The sequence below is a fragment of the Pan paniscus genome, chromosome 18 (assembly GCF_029289425.2).
Source record: "Pan paniscus chromosome 18, NHGRI_mPanPan1-v2.0_pri, whole genome shotgun sequence".
Taxonomy (NCBI): Eukaryota; Metazoa; Chordata; class Mammalia; order Primates; family Hominidae; genus Pan; species Pan paniscus.
Genome location: NC_073267.2, coordinates 82,617,546 through 82,634,573, shown reverse-complemented (window position 1 = coordinate 82,634,573; position 17,028 = coordinate 82,617,546). Strand labels below are relative to the sequence as shown.

Below are 17,028 nucleotides of genomic sequence, written 5' to 3'. Positions count from 1 at the left end.
TGAAAATATTAAATGGGAAAATTCCAGAAATAAACAGTTCATTTATTACGTACTATTCTGAGTAGCATGATGAAGCCTTGTGCCATCTCGCTGTGTCGTGCCAGCACCTGAATCATCTCTTTGTGCATAAAAGCAAAACTACCGACTGCCCAGTTCTAGTGCTTCCAGTTACACCTCTGCCCAAAGTCCTTCACTGGAGGAAGAGAAATTTCTCTTCTCTCTGCCAGAGAGAAACAGGAAGGGAGGAAGAGCCACACAATTGAAATCAAGTCAAGGCAAGCACCACAGGTTCTTGTCATTTGTGCTTAGCGGACTTAGCTGATGGAAATCGGCAAAGATCATCCCAAAGCTCACACAACTCCCTGCCTGCTCTCTCTCTCTTCCAAGGTCTGGAAAAGGAAGTGGCAGCTGAGTTGCGGGGGTGGGTGGCGGTGGGAAGGTATTATTATTCAACCACTTTTTAACTCTTATATTGTCATATTATTGTGTTAGGAGCTTCATACGCATTAATCCTAACATTCACAACAATACTGTAAAATAGATATTGTTACCCTTATTTAACACTGATGATATTCTAGGGCTCAAAGAGGTGGTATGACTTGCCCGGCAAGATCTTGGACTTGAAAGTCTGAGGCTTCCATTCTCCACCACAATTTACGTTTATTCACGGGCATCCATTGTTTCAGACTCATGACAACCGTGTAAAGTAGCACGGAGTAGGTAAGTGATTTGCCCAAGGGCACACAGCAAGGGAGAAGTTGTAATCTTTAATAATAATTTGTTTTTTTTTTTCTTAAAGGGGACTTTTTTTTCTCCTGTACCACCAAGCCAGTACATCTATGTCCTCCCAGAAAATATTTATTACCTCTTGTAGCAAGGGTGAAGATATTGAATACAACACAGAGGCTGAGAAATGTTACCTCCCTAGACCCAGGGTGGAGTGAGCAGGCAGGTGTAATGCAAGAAATAACTTTCACATTTTCTCCTTGGAGATAAGAACAAGGTCTAGGAATCAGGTTTGAGATTTTGTAGCCTTTCGGCTTGTAAGTGTCATGAAATTTCCCTATCAGCCTCATCTACTAGCTCCCTGGGTCTCTCTCTCTCTCTTTCTCTTTTTCCCCACCTCCCCACTCTGCCCATAGGGAGTTGACCTTCACAGTTGCCTTTCAGTAGTCAACATTCCAGGATGCCTCCAGTCTGGGGGAAAATGCTTCCTCATTTGCTTCTCCCAGCCCACCTCAAGCAGTGTTCCCACCCCTTGAGTCTCAGCAGTGTTAAAGCTGTTACTTTCACAGCTTCCTGGGAGCGAGTGCTTTCTCAAGCCCGTCTTGCAAGGTGGGTCCTTTTTTGTTTTTGGCAGAAGGGAGGGACAGTGAAATGTGCTCTGAGTAGGGACGGTTATGCAAAAGCAAGTAGGAGGAGGAAGCCAAGAGGGGAGTTGGTGAGTCAGAGGAGAAAAGCGCATGGCCCGGCTAGCAGTGAGCCTCTCAAAAGCAGCAGGGAAGCCCAAGCCACAAGGTAAGAAGAGAATTTCTGTGTACGACTCCAATGCAGAGCCATTACCCAGAGCTGCTGGAGCAAGAGTATCAGATAACCTCTGGCAGCTAAGCTAGAGATTACAGTGGCGAAGGCGGTTTGCGCAGAGGGGATAAATCAGATCACCTGGGGAATTTTCTGGGTAAAATAAAACACAAGCTGCTTACCAGCAGCCCCCAAGCCCCACTAGCTCTATCCCTAAATGGATCCAAAAGAGCCCAGAAAGCAGATCAGGCTGTTCTGATGTATATTTTGTAGATGGTCCCCTAGTGCCAACTGACTCGTTCAGATCCTGGCTTTGGAGCTCAAATTTCTGTACTTCCTGCAGCTTCTCCTCTGTTTTCTGCTGGGGAGTGGAAGACAGGAGGTGCAAGGAGCTGTAGGTTTTCTCTAGCTCAGGAGAGGGACAGTGTGATCATTGAAAATTCTCAGCCCTGGGATCCCCAAAACCTGGGTTCTGATCCAGAAAAGGCTGTTTATACCAGATGAGCCAGTCAATTAAAGTTTAGTTTATTTATTCTGAAAAATGAAGAAATGTCTCATCACTGTCTAAAATATCTAACCGATCATTATCATAATTGCAGCTAAAAGGGCTTTAAAAATGTGGAACACCACGCACATGTGCAATATGATTAAGTTATGGTGCCAACATATCAGCTATGGTAGAAGATACGTCTATCTTGCATGGCCTTGGACAAGTTTGAAACTTCTCATTGGAATTGAAATACTTTTCTATGTGTAAAATAAATGTAATATTGTCGATGAAAAGAGACTCTGTGACATATTTGAAGAGATTTATTCTGAGCCAAATATGAGTGACCATGGCCCGTGACACAGCCCTCAGGAGGTCCTGAGAACATGTGTCTAAGGTGGTCGGGGTGCAGCTTGGTTTTATACACTTTAGGGAGACATTAGACTTCAATCAAATACATTTAAGAAATACATCTAGCCAGGCGCGATGGCTCGCGCCTGTAATCCCAGCACTTTGGGAAGCTGAGGCAGGTGGATCACCTGAGGCCAGGAGTTCAAGACCAGCCTGGCCAACATGGCGAAACCCTGTCTGTACTAAAAATACCAAAAAAATTAGCTGGGCATGGTGGCAGGCACCTGTAATCCCAGCTACTCAGGAGGCTGAGGCAGGAGAATCACTTGAAACCGGGAGGCTGCAGTGAGCCGAGATCCTGCCATTGCACTCTAGCCTGGGCAACAAGAGCAAAACTCCATCTCAAAAAAAAAAAAAGAAAAGAAAAAAGTACGAGTCTGTCGCCCAGGCTGGAGTGCAGTGGCGCGATCTCGGCTCACTGCAACTGAGAGGAAGCCTTCAGATAGCAGGCTTCAGAGAGAATAGGTTGTAAAATGTTTCTTATCAGACTTAAGGTCTGTGTTGGTGTTAATGCTGGAGAGGTATAATGAGGCATGTTAGATCCCCACTTCTTGTCATGGCCTGAAACAGTCTCTCAGGTTAAATTTTAAAAAGACCCCTGGCTGGGCACAGTGGCTCATGGGTGTAATCACAGCACTATTAGGAGACTGAGGTCACTTGAGGTCAGGAGTTCGAGACCTGCCTGGCCAACATGGCAAAACCATGTCTGTACTAAAAATACAAAAAATTAGCCAGGTCACTCGGGAAGCTGAGGCAGGAGAAGCGCTTGAACCTGAGGAGTCGAGGTTGCAGTGAGCCGAGATCGTGCCACTGCACTCCAGCCTGGACAACAGAGCAAGACTTCATTTCAAAAAAAAAAAAAAAAGAGTCCTGGCTGAGGAGCAAGTCCTTTCAGATGGTTGGGGGGCCTTAGAATTTTATTTTTGGTTTATAATATCTTGCTCAATCTTCCTTTCTGGGTCTCATATAGTAAAAAAAACACTGTACAAATATATGTTCACTTGTCATTTGTTGAAAGATGTTCCTTGAGCACCTACTATGTGCCGTGCACTGTCCTTGGCACTAGTGACACAGCCCTGGCGGGACCCAGGTCCAATCCTCCTGACACTGTCTAGGGAGAGTTTGTTATATGGACACCCTTTACCCAGGTGCCTAGCTTCAGAGGTTTTCCAGGTCTTCAGGCTGCTTGTGAGGATGCCAGTTTCCCCAATCCAACCCCATTCTCTCTCTCTTTGCTCAAGGTATCTTCTGCTGTATCTAATTTCTACTTGTAAGGGGCATAATCTCATGGGAAGTGTAAGTTAGGAATGCATCCAGTGGCTGGAACCCAGACTCCTTAAATTAGTATCTAACTGTTTTTTTTCCCCCTCAGAATTTCCCATTTTGTCTCTACAAGGCTACATGGTACCGATTTGGGGGACATCTATAATTCAGCCCTCTCTAATCAGCTGCTGCTTGAGGTCACCCATCTGGCACCTTCGTGGTTCCTGTGCCAAACATAGATTCTCCCTTCTCACCACCCTTTGGTGGCGTTTTCAAGTTCCTAAGGTTCTCTTGACTCCTCAGAAATGGCTGTCCTTTGTGTTTTAAGATGATACCGTTCACCCATCGTTGGGGCAACATTTTTTTAAATTAATTTTTTGGGGTGGTGATGATGGAATGTGCTGAGTTTGGGTTTTTTGTTTTGTTTTTGTTTTTTGTTTTTTGTTTTTTTTGCTTTTGCTTTGTTAGCCTAGTAACTGAGCTGATTCAAGCAAGGTAGCCTATCACCCAGCAATGAGGCTTTTATTTTTTAAATGTTTTCTAAAACTAATTTTCATACAGGAAGGGAAAAATAATTTCCCTCCTGGTTTAATTAATGCATGCTTGGTAAAGTAACTGTTTTTTGCACCAAGGGTTACTGTGCCACACTGCATGTAACCCATGCCTCTGACTTTATTAGTAGCTTGGTCCAAGTAACTGAGACGGCATGGGTAATGTGCTCACTGTTCCATGCAATCACCTAAATTTTAGTCACTGATGCTGAAGAGTGTCCGTGTGCATTTCAGAAAAGGATACTTATGTTTCATTCTCTTGAAGGAGCTCCTTTGGTTTTCTGCTTTCTAGCAATTACTGTGCCTCTTCCCATGCTCATCTATTTTTTTTTTTTTTTTTTTTGAGACCAAGTTTCGCTCTGTTGAGCAGGCTGGAGTGCAGTGGTGTGATCTTGATCAGGAAATCAAGCCCACACTCATCTATTTACTCACTTACTCATTTATTTAGCAAGTGTTTAATGAGCCGAGCCTTGATCATTTGTAGAATTGTTATGTACCTGTAAGTAAGATAAGATACAGCCTTTCCCTTAAGCTATAGTGGCCCAGAGAAAAGAGAGGCACCCATACAGGCTTTTACTGTCAAAAGGGATGGCTGCTAACAGAAGGTCTGGGAAACAAATTAATCTCAAGAGGGGGCTGGGCGCGGTGCTTCACACCTGTGATCCCAGCACTTTGGCAGGCCGAGGCGGGCGAATCACCTGAGGTCAGGGGTTCGAGACCAGCCTGACCAACATGGCGAATCCCCATTTCCACTAGAAATACAAAAATTAGCTGGGCGTGGCTATAATCCCAGCTACTGGGGAGGCTGAGGCAGGAGAATCGCTTGAACCTAGGAGGCAGAGGTTGCAGTGAGCCGAGATCATGCCACTGCACTCCAGCCTAGGCAAAAGAGCAATACTCTGTCTAAAAAATAAAATTAAAAAAAAAAAAAATCTCAGGAGAAAGAGACAGAACTTCTTTCAGGGAGAAGGCAGGCTCTCCCTTTCAGGGAGAAGGCAGGTCAGATTCTTGAAGGAACAGTAGCTGTCCTGCAAAAATCTCAGGGCTTTTAAATAACAGGGCAAGTTTGGAAGAACTGAAAGTCGGGAGCCTAAGGCACTAAAACAGAGGGGAGTGACAGGAAATCAAGACCAGGCCATGAAGGACCCCAGGTGCAAGGTGTGGGGATGTTTATTTAATCCCATATACACTGGAAATTTATTGAAGGATTTTTAAGCAGGAAGTTGATAGACTTGTGCTTTAAAAAGATATTTTGGCCAGGTGCGGTGGCTCACACCTGTAATCCCAGCACTTTGGGAGGCCAAGGCTGGAAGGTGGCTTGAGGTCAGGAGTTTGACACCAGCCTGGGCAATATAGTGAGGGCCAGTCTCTAGTAAAAAATGAAAAAATTATCTGGGTGTGATTGGACACACCTGTGATCCCAGCTACTGGGGAGGCTGAGACAGGAGGATCGAAAATCACTTGAGCCCAGGAGTTCAAGGCTGCAGTGAGCTATGATCACGCCACTGTACTCCACCCTGGGCAACAGAGTGAGACCCCCGACTCTAAAAAAGGAAAAAAAAGATTTTGGGCCAGGCGTGGTGGCTCACACCTGTAATCCCAGCACTTTGGGAGGCCGAGGCAGGTGGATCACTTGAGGTTAGGAGTTTGAGACCAGCCTGGCCAACATGGCGAAACCCTGTCTCTACTAAAAACACAAAAATTAGCTGGGCACGGTGGTGGGCACCTATAATCCCAGCCACCTGGGAGGCTGAGGCACAGGAATCACTTGAACCCAGGAGGCAGAAGTTGCAGTGAGCTGAGATCACTGACAGAGTGAGACTCTGTCCCAAAAGAATAAATAGTAATTTTTAAAAAATGAAAAAGGTAGTTTTTGGCAGCAGTGGGTCATGGGGAGATGCTGAGAGACAGAAGAGAAAGGTCGATGTCAAAGGCCACCCTAGACCCAAGCAGCTGGGAATTCTGGCAATGGGAGAGTGGGATTCGAGGACACTATTGAAGAGTCTCCTTCCATGAAGCGCCCTGGTGACTCGCATCACCTCGCTTCTGCCAGGGCCCAGGAGCATCTGCCTCTGCTGCTCATTACAGTCTTCAGAAATGAGTTTTGCCCAAGACACATCCTAAAGTATCCCCTGGCTCTCTGGTCAGCCCATTGTGTGTCGTCTAGATCCAGATGTGTCTTGGGGCTCAGTGACAAGGGATGGGACTTGCTTCACAAAAGCTACGCTTTCTACCCAGGGCAAGTGCTCACAGAAAGAAAAAGAAGTCAGAGGATTTCCATGGGAGTTCCTGAGAACCGTGGACAACTAACACCTGGGAACAACTGGGGGCAGTTAGGAGGCCCAGCTCCAGCTTGGGGAGGAAACGGGCTTCAGGCCAGCAGCAGTTGGCAGGCAAGGAGGGCCCAGAGTCACCAAGCCCCGCACAGGACACAGAACTGGCCCCAAGCGGGATGGAGGGAGGGACGGTGTCACTTTGAAAGGTCTATTCTCCTAATCCCTAGGAAATGTTAGCTTTTTCCTAATTATAAGCCCTGCTTATAAAATTCTATCACCATTTCCTTATAACTGTATACAGGATAAGTTCTTCTCATTTTCCTCTCTTTTTGGTTTTGCTCCATTGCTTCCTATTTTTGTTCCAAACTTTTTCTCATACTCACATTGCCCTTAGGAGAAGCTCTTTTGCTAAAGTCACCTCTTCAGTCTTTGCGGGGAGGGAGGACATCCTTGGGCCATGATCAGTAATAGCCTAGTTTCTAATCATCTTCCTCTTGCACTCAAGTTTTAAGAACTAGGAGCACATCTTAGCTGGTCCTGTTCTTTTTTTTTTTTTTTGAGATGGAGTCTCGCTCTGTCGCCCAGGCTGGAGTGCAGTGGTGCGATCTCGGCTCACTGCAAGCTCTGCCTCCCGGGTTCACGCTGTTCTCCTGCTTCAGCCTCCCGAGTAGCTGGGACTATAGGTGCCCGCCACCACGCCTGGCTAATTTTTTGTATTTTTAGTAGAGACGGGGTTTCACCGTGTTAGCCAGGATGGTCTCGATCTCCTGACCTCGTGATCCACCCACCTTGGCCTCCCAAAGTGCTAGGATTACAGACGTGAGCCACCACGCCCGGCCTAGCTGGTCCTGTTCTAATCTGCAGGGCTAAGACTACAGGGCAGGAATTACCAGTCATTGACATTTTCTGCCGTACAGCAAGTGATTTTCAGCCATGATGATGAGATGATCCTCATTGGATCTTTTTGGCACATCCAGAGGAAAAGCACTGTTATTATGAATGGAAGATACGGGGTTTTTCTGCTATTGCCACCCAAGGTTTGGCTTGAGTCATTCCATACTTCCCAGAAGGTTCAGGGGACTTCCAAGGAAAACCCACGAGCTGGCAAAGCATGCTTTCCCTTCAGGAAGAAAGCTATAAATGCCAAGAGTCTCCTTTGTGGCTGCCCAATTTCTCTCCTAAAATCTACTCTCACAGGTCTCTGGAGCCCTGGACGTAGAGAATAGTTTCTGATCAGTATGAAGGCTACCTTCATACATGTGTGATCTTACATACATGTGTGACGGTGTGTGAACATAAAGGTCATCACTGAAGCATTTGAAATGGCAAAAGATTGGAAACAACTCATAAGCCCATCCATCAATGAGGAAACTGATTAAATAAACTGTGGTTAATCCATATAATACTTCTTCGAAGCAACAAGGAATGAGGAACTACTTTACGAACTGCCCTGGAATGCTCCCTAAGACATATTGACAACTAAAAATAAAGGGCAGCACAGAACAGATAACTTGAAATTTTTTTTTTGATTTTTTTTTTTTTGCATTTTAAAGAGGAAAAAAATTAAGAACACATACACATTTGAATGTTCTTGTGTACACATAAAGCAACTGAAAAGACACACTAAAAATGAACTCAGGCCAGGCACAGTGGCTCATGCCTATATAATCCCAGCACTTTGGGAGGCTGAGGCAGGCAGACAACTTGAGGTCAGCAGTTCGAGACCAGCCTGGCTAACATGGTGAAAGCTCGTTTCTACTAAAAATACAAAAATTAGCCGGGCGTGGTGGCACGCGCCTGTAGTCTCACCTACTCAGGGGGCTGAGGCAGGAGAATCACTTGAACCCGGGAGGCGGAGGTTTCAGTCAACCGAGATCGCACCACAGCACTCCAGCCTGGGCAACAGAGCAAGACTCTGTCTCAAAAAAAAAAAAAACAAAAAACGTAGTTGCTATGTGCAGCAAGTTGAGAAATGGGCAGGTGAGGTCAGGTGCTGGAAGTAGACTTTTCACTGTACATTGATGACAAAACACCAGCTAGCAGATAAATAGCAGCTGTCAGTACGTAAAGAAGAGGGGACTGATTTGTCAGCTAGTAAAATTCTTAGGTTTTCTTTCCTCTGGAAAAATACTATGACCCCTTTAAAGATATGTCATTACCCATGTTTACAAATAGCTCTAGAAGTTTCCTAATTTCTGACTACAGTCCTCCCTCACAGGCACAAGCGCTTGTCATAAGATTTCCCCTCTCGGCTGGGCATGGGGGCTCACGCTTGTAATCCCTGCATTTTTGGGAGGCTGAGGCAGGCGGATCACAAGGTCAGGAGATCAAGACCATCCCAGTCAACATGGTGAAGCCCCGTCTCTACTAAAATACAAAAAATTAGCTGAGCCTGGTGGCACGTGCCTATAGTCCCAGCTACTCAGGAGGCTGAGGCAGGGGAATCACTTGAACCTGGGAGGAGGAGGTTGCAGTGAGCTGAGATCACGCCACTGCACTTCAGCCTGGTGACAGAGCAAGACCCCATCTCAAAAAAAAAAAAAAAAAAAAAAAGATTTCTCCTCCCCAGTGACATATGTTAAAAGCCTGGGGTGTGTCAGGCTGGCTGCAGGCTGGCAGGCACTCCTTTCCCTCCTGCATACAGAATCTGAGAAAACGCTTGTTTTAAATTCTGAGTCTGTAGATACTTTTCAAAACAATTTGAATCATGTGACTATTACCTATTAAATACTTTTTAGGCTGAGCACGGTGGCTCATGCCTGTAATCCTAGCACTTTGGGAGGCTGAGGCAGGAAGATTGTTTGAGGCCAAGAGTTCAAGATCTGACTGGGCAACATTTGTTTCTTTCTTTTTTTTTTTTTTTTCTTTTTTGAGATGGAGTTTTGCTCTTGTTGCCCAGGCTAGAGTGCAATGGCACAATCTCAGCTCACTGCAATCTCCGCCTTTCTGATTCAAGTGATTCTCCTACCTCAGCCTCCCAAGTAGCTGGGATTACAGGCACCAGCCAACACGTCCAGCTAATTTTTGTATTTTTAGCAGAGGCAGGGATTCACCATGTTGGCCAGGCTGGTCTCAAACTCCTGACCTCATATGATCCACCCGCCTCGGCCTCCAAAAGTGTTGGGACTACAGGCATGAGCCACTGTGCTCAGCCATGAGCAACATTTCAAGACCTTGTCTCTGCAAAAATAAATAAATAAATAATAAAAACTTTTAAAATAATTGGTATAAGACCTGCCACCACAAAAACAGCTGACCCCCAAATCCAGCCCCAGTTACCATCTGGAAATCTAGCCTCTATTTTTTACTAAAGCTGGAAGGGAGAATTTCTTGTGTACATGGTGATATACAAATGAACACCTTACTACTACTATGAATATTTTACAATGTGCAATAGCTATTCTCTCTCCCAATAGTTATTTATGTCAGAAGGTCACCCAGAATGACAAAGTCATGTGGGAAGGAGGTTAAAATATCCTTTGGAATAACATTCTAGCATACCACTGGGAACCGTGGTCCTTTCACACGAAGCAAGCCCTGATTGCAAAATGTTGCCATCAGTCAGTATGAGACAGTACGAATCACAAAGTGAGACCCTTTCTCTAGATATTTACTGTCTATCAACTGGAAAACCATCTTAATATACTTATTTTTTGTTTTATTTTGTTATATTTGTGGGTTTTTTTGGAGATGGAGGCTCTGCCTTTCACCCAGGCTGGAGTGCAGTGGCGCGATCTCGGCTTACTACAACCTCTGTCTCCCAGGTTCAGACGATTCCCCTGCCTCAGCCTCCCAAGTAGCTGGGAGTATAGGCGTGTGCCAACACACTCAGCTAATTTTTGCATTTTTAGTAGAGACAGGGTTTTGCCATGTTGGCCAGGCTGGTCTCAAACTCCTGACCTCAAGTGATCTGCCCAGCTCAGTCTCCCAAAGTGCTGGGATTACAGGCATAAGCCACTGCACCTGGCCTTAATATACTTATTTTGTTGGACCAAGATACTTTACTATCACCTACAAAAAACATTTTGAAAATAAATATCTAAATTCTTGATGGGATGGCACTCCCTAGGGTTGTGTGATACACACTTGCCCAACTGCACTGAGCTGCCTTGAGTAGGTTGTCCCACGTAATCAAGTATGCCTCAAGCAGCAGTGTGGGAGTCATGGGCCACAAGTGTCCCCAGTGAGAGTGATACAGTTCTGAGATCTGTAGCACTTAGGTTGGCTTGCCACGCTTTCTTAGAGTTGGCAGGTAAGGAGACACTAATAGCTCAAATAACTCTAATTCAGCTCAAATAGATTCAGATAGTTTATTACCTACACAGATACAAGGTCGACATTGGATCAACTCCCCATGGCCTTGGTCCCATGGGATGACACCAAATCAGAAGGATTTGCTATCTAGGGCAAGGTGAGAAATGGGCAGGTGAGGTCAGGTGCTAGACGTAGACTTTTCACTCTACACTGATGGCAAAACGCCAGCTAGCAGATAAATAGATGACAGGCACCATGAGCACCTGGCTCTGCCTTTGAGGAGACAATTCCAACTAAAGCCAAGCAGTTGTACAGCCTGCAGCCCTATCTTTTGAGGGACTGGAGTGGAAAGTCCTGTGCTTAACTGCAGTGAGGGAGGGAGATGAGACACAGTCTTGGTTGCAGTCTCCCTTATGATGGAGGGATGGCTAAGCAGTGGCTTCGAGGCAGTTCTTCACTAGGTAGCTTATCTCCCTCTGTCTCTGCAGGAATCACAAGCCATTCATCCAAGACTTGAGTCAGACTGAGGTGAAGCCTCCCCTGTGTGGCCTGTCTGAAGACATCCTTGTCATCAGGGCACCATGATGGAGACATTTCCTTATGTTGATTAAATATGGTTGAGTTCAGATATTTTTGGTAAACCAATGGGCAACGTGGCTTGGTTTAGAAAGACCAGGAAGGAGGAATTAAAGACCCTGAAGGAGAACATATCAACACACTAAGTGTAAGGGACAGGAAATGATTTGGAGAAGGACTGGTGCCATTGTTGGCACGAATCCTCTGGCTTTCCATGTTGCTCCTTGGTAGGGGGTCAGAGAGCAGGTGGCTTTGGCCAGAAGGGGAATAGAAGGCAAACAATAAAACAGCAGCCCAACTCACCCTTTCTGTTTGTTCCTTAAAGGTCTTCCACTTCAGCACAATGCTACTGCCTAAAAAAATGAAGCTCCTGCTGTTTCTGGTTTCCCAGATGGCCATCTTGGCTCTATTCTTCCACATGTACAGCCACAACATCAGCTCCCTGTCTATGAAGGCACAGCCCAAGCGCATGCACGTGCTGGTTCTGTCTTCCTGGCGCTCTGGCTCTTCTTTTGTGGGGCAGCTTTTTGGGCAGCACCCAGATGTTTTCTACCTGATGGAGCCCGCCTGGCACGTGTGGATGACCTTCAAGCAGAGCACCGCCTGGACGCTGCACATGGCTGTGCGGGATCTGATACGGGCCGTGTTCTTGTGCGACATGAGCGTCTTTGATGCCTACATGGAACCTGGTCCCCGGAGACAGTCCAGCCTCTTCCAGTGGGAGAACAGCCGGGCCCTGTGTTCTGCACCTGCCTGTGACATCATCCCACAAGATGAAATCATCCCCCGGGCTCACTGCAGGCTCCTGTGCAGTCAACAGCCCTTTGAGGTGGTGGAGAAGGCCTGCCGCTCCTACAGCCACGTGGTGCTCAAGGAGGTGCGCTTCTTCAACCTGCAGTCCCTCTACCCGCTGCTGAAAGACCCCTCCCTCAACCTGCATATCGTGCACCTGGTCCGGGACCCCCGGGCCGTGTTCCGTTCCCGAGAACGCACACAGGGAGATCTCATGATTGACAGTCGCATTGTGATGGGGCAGCATGAGCAAAAACTCAAGAAGGAGGACCAACCCTACTATGTGATGCAGGTCATCTGTCAAAGCCAGCTGGAGATCTACAAGACCATCCAGTCCTTGCCCAAGGCCCTGCAGGAACGCTACCTGCTTGTGCGCTATGAGGACCTGGCTCGAGCCCCTGTGGCCCAGACTTCCCGAATGTATGAATTCGTGGGATTGGAATTCTTGCCCCATCTTCAGACCTGGGTGCATAACATCACCCGAGGCAAGGGCATGGGTGACCACGCTTTCCACACAAATGCCAGGGATGCCCTTAATGTCTCCCAGGCTTGGCGCTGGTCTTTGCCCTATGAAAAGGTTTCTCGACTTCAGAAATCCTGTGGCGATGCCATGAATTTGCTGGGCTACCGCCACGTCAGATCTGAACAAGAACAGAGAAACCTGTTGCTCGATCTTCTGTCTACCTGGACTGTCCCTGAGCAAATCCACTAAGAGGGTTGAGAAGGCTTTGCTGCCACCTGGTGTCAGCCTCAGTCACTTTCTCTGAATGCTTCTGAGCCTTGCCTACATCTCTGAGCCTTAACTACATGTCTGTGGGTATCACACTGAGTGTGAGTTGTGTCCACACGTGCTCAAGCAGAAGGACTTTTGTGTCCATGCTTGTGTCTAGAAAACAGACTGGGGAACCTTATGTGAGCAGCACATCCCACCAGTGAAACAGGGTATTGCTCTTCTTCTTTTCTTGATCTTCCTGTCTGGGCAGACTTCAGAGACTTTGTGGCCTGGAGGCCTATTAAGCACGACACAGTATCAGTGGAATTGATCCATAAACCTCCCTGTCCACATCTTGCCCAATGGGGAATGGATCTTTCACCAAAGAGCTCACCAGCATTTTCCACAGAGATGCAAATTCTGAGCCCTTGGAGTTCCCAGTGGATTCAAGGAAGGAAGTGGGAACAAGGTTGGATGCCTACTTATGAGCTTGACCATCACAGCTATCGGTAATCAGAAATATGAAACAAAATCTCTGCACAAAAGAGCAAGCTCTTAAGTTCACAGGGTGCCTGGGCTGCATTTGAATATCACTTCCCCTCTGCATTTTCCCATCACATAGAAGACTTTGACCTGTGAAGCTGCCATCTGTTAATACTAAAATTCCCAAATAAGGTTCTGTTTAGAATGTCCCTTTTTATGCTTCTTAATTATTAGCAGTAAATGTTCATTTTTATGGGATCCTAAGCTAAGAATAGATATAATCATCTTTATTGGTTTTTTAAAACACCTTTGCTATTATCTATCACCCATTTATACAGAAAATTGCTAAGATAATATTTGGTTTCAGATGATGAACTAAGTCTATACCCTCTTAAGAATTGGTGGAAAATAGACAATTAGTAGCTAAGCCCTTTCTTTCTTGTGTGAGGTATAAGTTGTGATAACGCCATATGTGTCACCCTAGGGTCTGGGCAGAGAGTTCTTTTACTCTGATCCCTCAGCCAGAGGACCTCAGTTCTAGTATGACTGGTGCTATTTAGCTCCTCCTGGCCACTTCTCCTAATAAGAAAAGTTGTTACTCCCAATCTTGGCAGGAGCCCCCAGATCTAGTTTTACAATAGAATTTCACCTGTTAAAAAATGCAGATTGCCAGGCACCACAAATCTGCTAGAATCAGAATCCCCCAGTATGGGGGCTGGAGTTCTGGTGACTCTTCCATGGCTAGCCTGGCACTAGTGCACCTTGCACCAGGCAGCAACACTGTTCGCCTTCTTGCTCCAAGAAAGGTGATTCTTCCACAAATGCAGAGTATGTATGCCACTTGCTCTTGCCACTGGTGCTGTCCTTGGGTTGGAAAGAATAGAAAGAAGCTCCCTATATGTCTGGAATTCCGTGGACCTCTGAGTCCTGACTTTTAAATGTTTCACTTTGTCCAAGTCTGAGAGATTGTGTCATTTTCTCTTTCTTTTTGTTTCCACCTTTTGACGAGCTTCATAAAGCTTCCTGGATGTCAGGTCAGAACTCCCGCACTCCATTCGGCCGAGTAGTGATTGAGCTTCTCCACTGCCTGAGATACTTGAGTAGCTACTTTTCCTAGCTCGGTCTGTTGAAGTTAATTTATATTTGGTTCAAAGAAGCTAATTTTCTAATGTCCAAATCTTTAAAAACTCCTAAGAGCCTAGGATCTCCCAGGCAAATGCTTGCCTCTACAAGGCAAATGTTTACCTCCTAAACAGTGTCAGAGTAAAATTTCCCAGCATTGAAAATAAGACCAGAACAGCAGATGACGGTGTGAACAGAGTGAAGAGGGCCATTGAGGGAACAGACAGTGGTAGACTCAACCACCTCTGATTTCCCTTCTGAAAGTCCAGTGTCTGTCTGGATTGTTTTAAAGTTAGCAACCTCTTTATGAGCCATCCCTATGTGATGCCTGCTTGTCCTTCTCCAAAAAAATCACCCCATCCTGATACAAGAAAAGAGACTAGCCACACAGAAGTCTCAGAGTCTTATTCAAGATCCACTTAAGAACAGCTTTAAATTTCCTGCATTCCAAGTCTGAGATATCCAATGAGGTCCAGAATCTAAGAGCCACACCCTTGAAGAAAATATCTGTGCTCTCTGATAGAGTAGCCACTAGCCACCAGTAGTTGTTTAGATTTAAGTTAATTAAAATTTAATAAATTTTTAGCTCCTCAGTCACACTAGCCACATTTCAAGGACCCAATAGCTGCGTGAGGCTAGTGGCTACTGTATTGGACAGCATAGATATAATGTCCACCATTGCAAAAGTTTGATTGGACAATTCTGGTCTAAATTCATTTTTATATGTGTATCATCTAATCCCTAATTCAGCCCCATCCTCCTAGGCCAAAAAGTTTAAAGAATATATAATATCATGGCATTTTTATATAGCATAGAGTGCATAATACAAAATCATGCTATATAGGCTGGGTGTGGTGGCTCATGCCTGTAATCCCAGCACTTTGGGAGGCCAAGGTGGGCAGATCACTTGAAGTCAGGAATTTGAGACCAGCCTGGCCAACATGGACAAGCCATGTCTCTACTAAAAATACAAAAATTAGCCGGGTGTGGTGGTGCACACCTGTAATCCCAGCTACTCGGAAGGCAGAGGCAGGAGAATTGCTTCAACCCGGGAGGCAGAGGTTGCAGTGAGCCGAGACAGTGCCTCTGCACTCCAGCCTGGGTGACAGAGAAAGACTCTGTCTTAAAAAAAAAAAAAAAATGCTATATAATCTTAAAAGCCTGACCCAGTGTTGAACAAGGCTGCAGTGAACAATGGCACAGTCTCTTGTTGAAGTGTTCAGGAGGCTGGAGCTGGGATTCAGTGGTGAGAATGGCAACACTCAATTGAGATATGAGGCATCTGGGGACATGAGAACTGGTGACAAGCATAGAGGATGGTGTTCTGCAAGACATCCTTCCTAATTCAGAGGCATCTGTTCCACCCCCAACCCCCAGCAACAGAAAGGTGTTTCTTTCCACCTCAGCCTGTCTAGCTGCATAGGGTCTGTGCATGAGTTTAAACCTAGATTAGGGGTGAATTGATCATATTTCTCAAAGCTGATTTTTAGGGTTTAGGGAATGAGCTTCTCTCAAGTCTAATGTAACCATAACAGCCTGAATTGCCTAATTGCAATACAGCAATAGATTTCTTTACAAAATGCCAAACTAGGCAACTGCTCCAAGTCCTATGTTTGCAACTGGGAGTCGGGGGGTGGAGGTCTCAAACTTTATAAATAATTATCTGGATGGTGAGAAGGGAATATGTTTGAGGCAAAGGGGTGCCAACAGTAACTTAACTACTTTTCTATCTATAGTTACTATGTGGCTCCATTTTATTTGTTTTTTTGTTTGTTTGTTTGTTTTTTGAGATGGGTTCTCACTCTGTCACCCAGACTAGAGTCCTGTGGCACGATCTCTGCTCACTGCAACTTCTGCCTCCTGGGCTCAAGCAATTCCCCCTGCCTCAGCCTCTCGAGTAGCTGAGATTACACGCGTCTGCCACCACGCCCGGCTAATTTTTGTATGTTTTAGTACAGACGGGCTTTCGCCATGTTGGTCAGACTGGTCTTGAACTCCTGACCTCAGGTGATCTGCCTGCCTTGTCCTCCCAAAATGCTGGGATTACAGGCATGAGCCACTGTGCCCAGCTGTGGCTTCATTTTCTATAGAATGAGAGCAGTTGCTAAGTTTTTAATACATTTTCATTAAAACTACATTTTTTCAACTTACGAATAGTGGTTATGGAGAAAGATAGAATCAACTTCTGTTAATTTTTATGCAAAAATATGCCATTGAATTGTCCATAATATGTTTCTCAAAATATCATTTATAATTTATTATGTGATTTATACCCAAACTAAATATAAATTAACTTCATTAACTATGTACTTTATCATGACTCTGTTGAATTACTTTCACAGACTGACAAAGCAAAATTAAAAATAAACTCTGTAAGTGACCTAGTCCAGTTAACAATAAACCTCTGACAGGCATTAGTCGAGGATCCCCAATCCATTGCCCCTTTTGTCAAGGGTTATGCCCCACTTCTGGATAAAGGTGCCTGGTCATTCAGAGAAAGGTTTTTTTGTGTGTTTTTTGTTGTGTTTTGTTTTTTTCAATGCAGTGATGAGGAAAAGTAGTAACCAATAACCAGAGTAA

At 45.4% G+C, this 17,028-nt stretch overlaps 1 protein-coding gene across 3 annotated transcripts; it reads left to right on the top strand.

Annotated features, from left to right (window-relative positions):
- Window positions 1-420: 420 nt before the first annotated feature.
- CHST4 (carbohydrate sulfotransferase 4) lies at window positions 421-13,595 on the top strand. 3 transcript variants are annotated; one of them, XR_010110292.1, is made up of 2 exons: window positions 421-1,335; window positions 2,121-8,292. XR_010110292.1 is itself a non-coding variant. In XM_003829489.6 (2 exons), exon 2 carries the CDS (start codon window positions 11,683-11,685, stop codon window positions 12,841-12,843), a length of 1,161 nt encoding a protein of 386 aa, XP_003829537.2. In that variant the 5' UTR covers window positions 421-1,335; window positions 11,665-11,682; the 3' UTR covers window positions 12,844-13,595. The 3 variants fall into 3 exon arrangements, 2 of the variants coding, with proteins under 2 accessions (XP_003829537.2, XP_003829538.2); XM_003829489.6 differs by lacking the exon at window positions 2,121-8,292 and adding an exon at window positions 11,665-13,595; XM_003829490.6 differs by lacking the exon at window positions 2,121-8,292 and adding an exon at window positions 11,665-13,595 and having other exon boundaries at window positions 421-1,518.
- The last annotated feature ends 3,433 nt before the right edge of the window (window positions 13,596-17,028 follow it).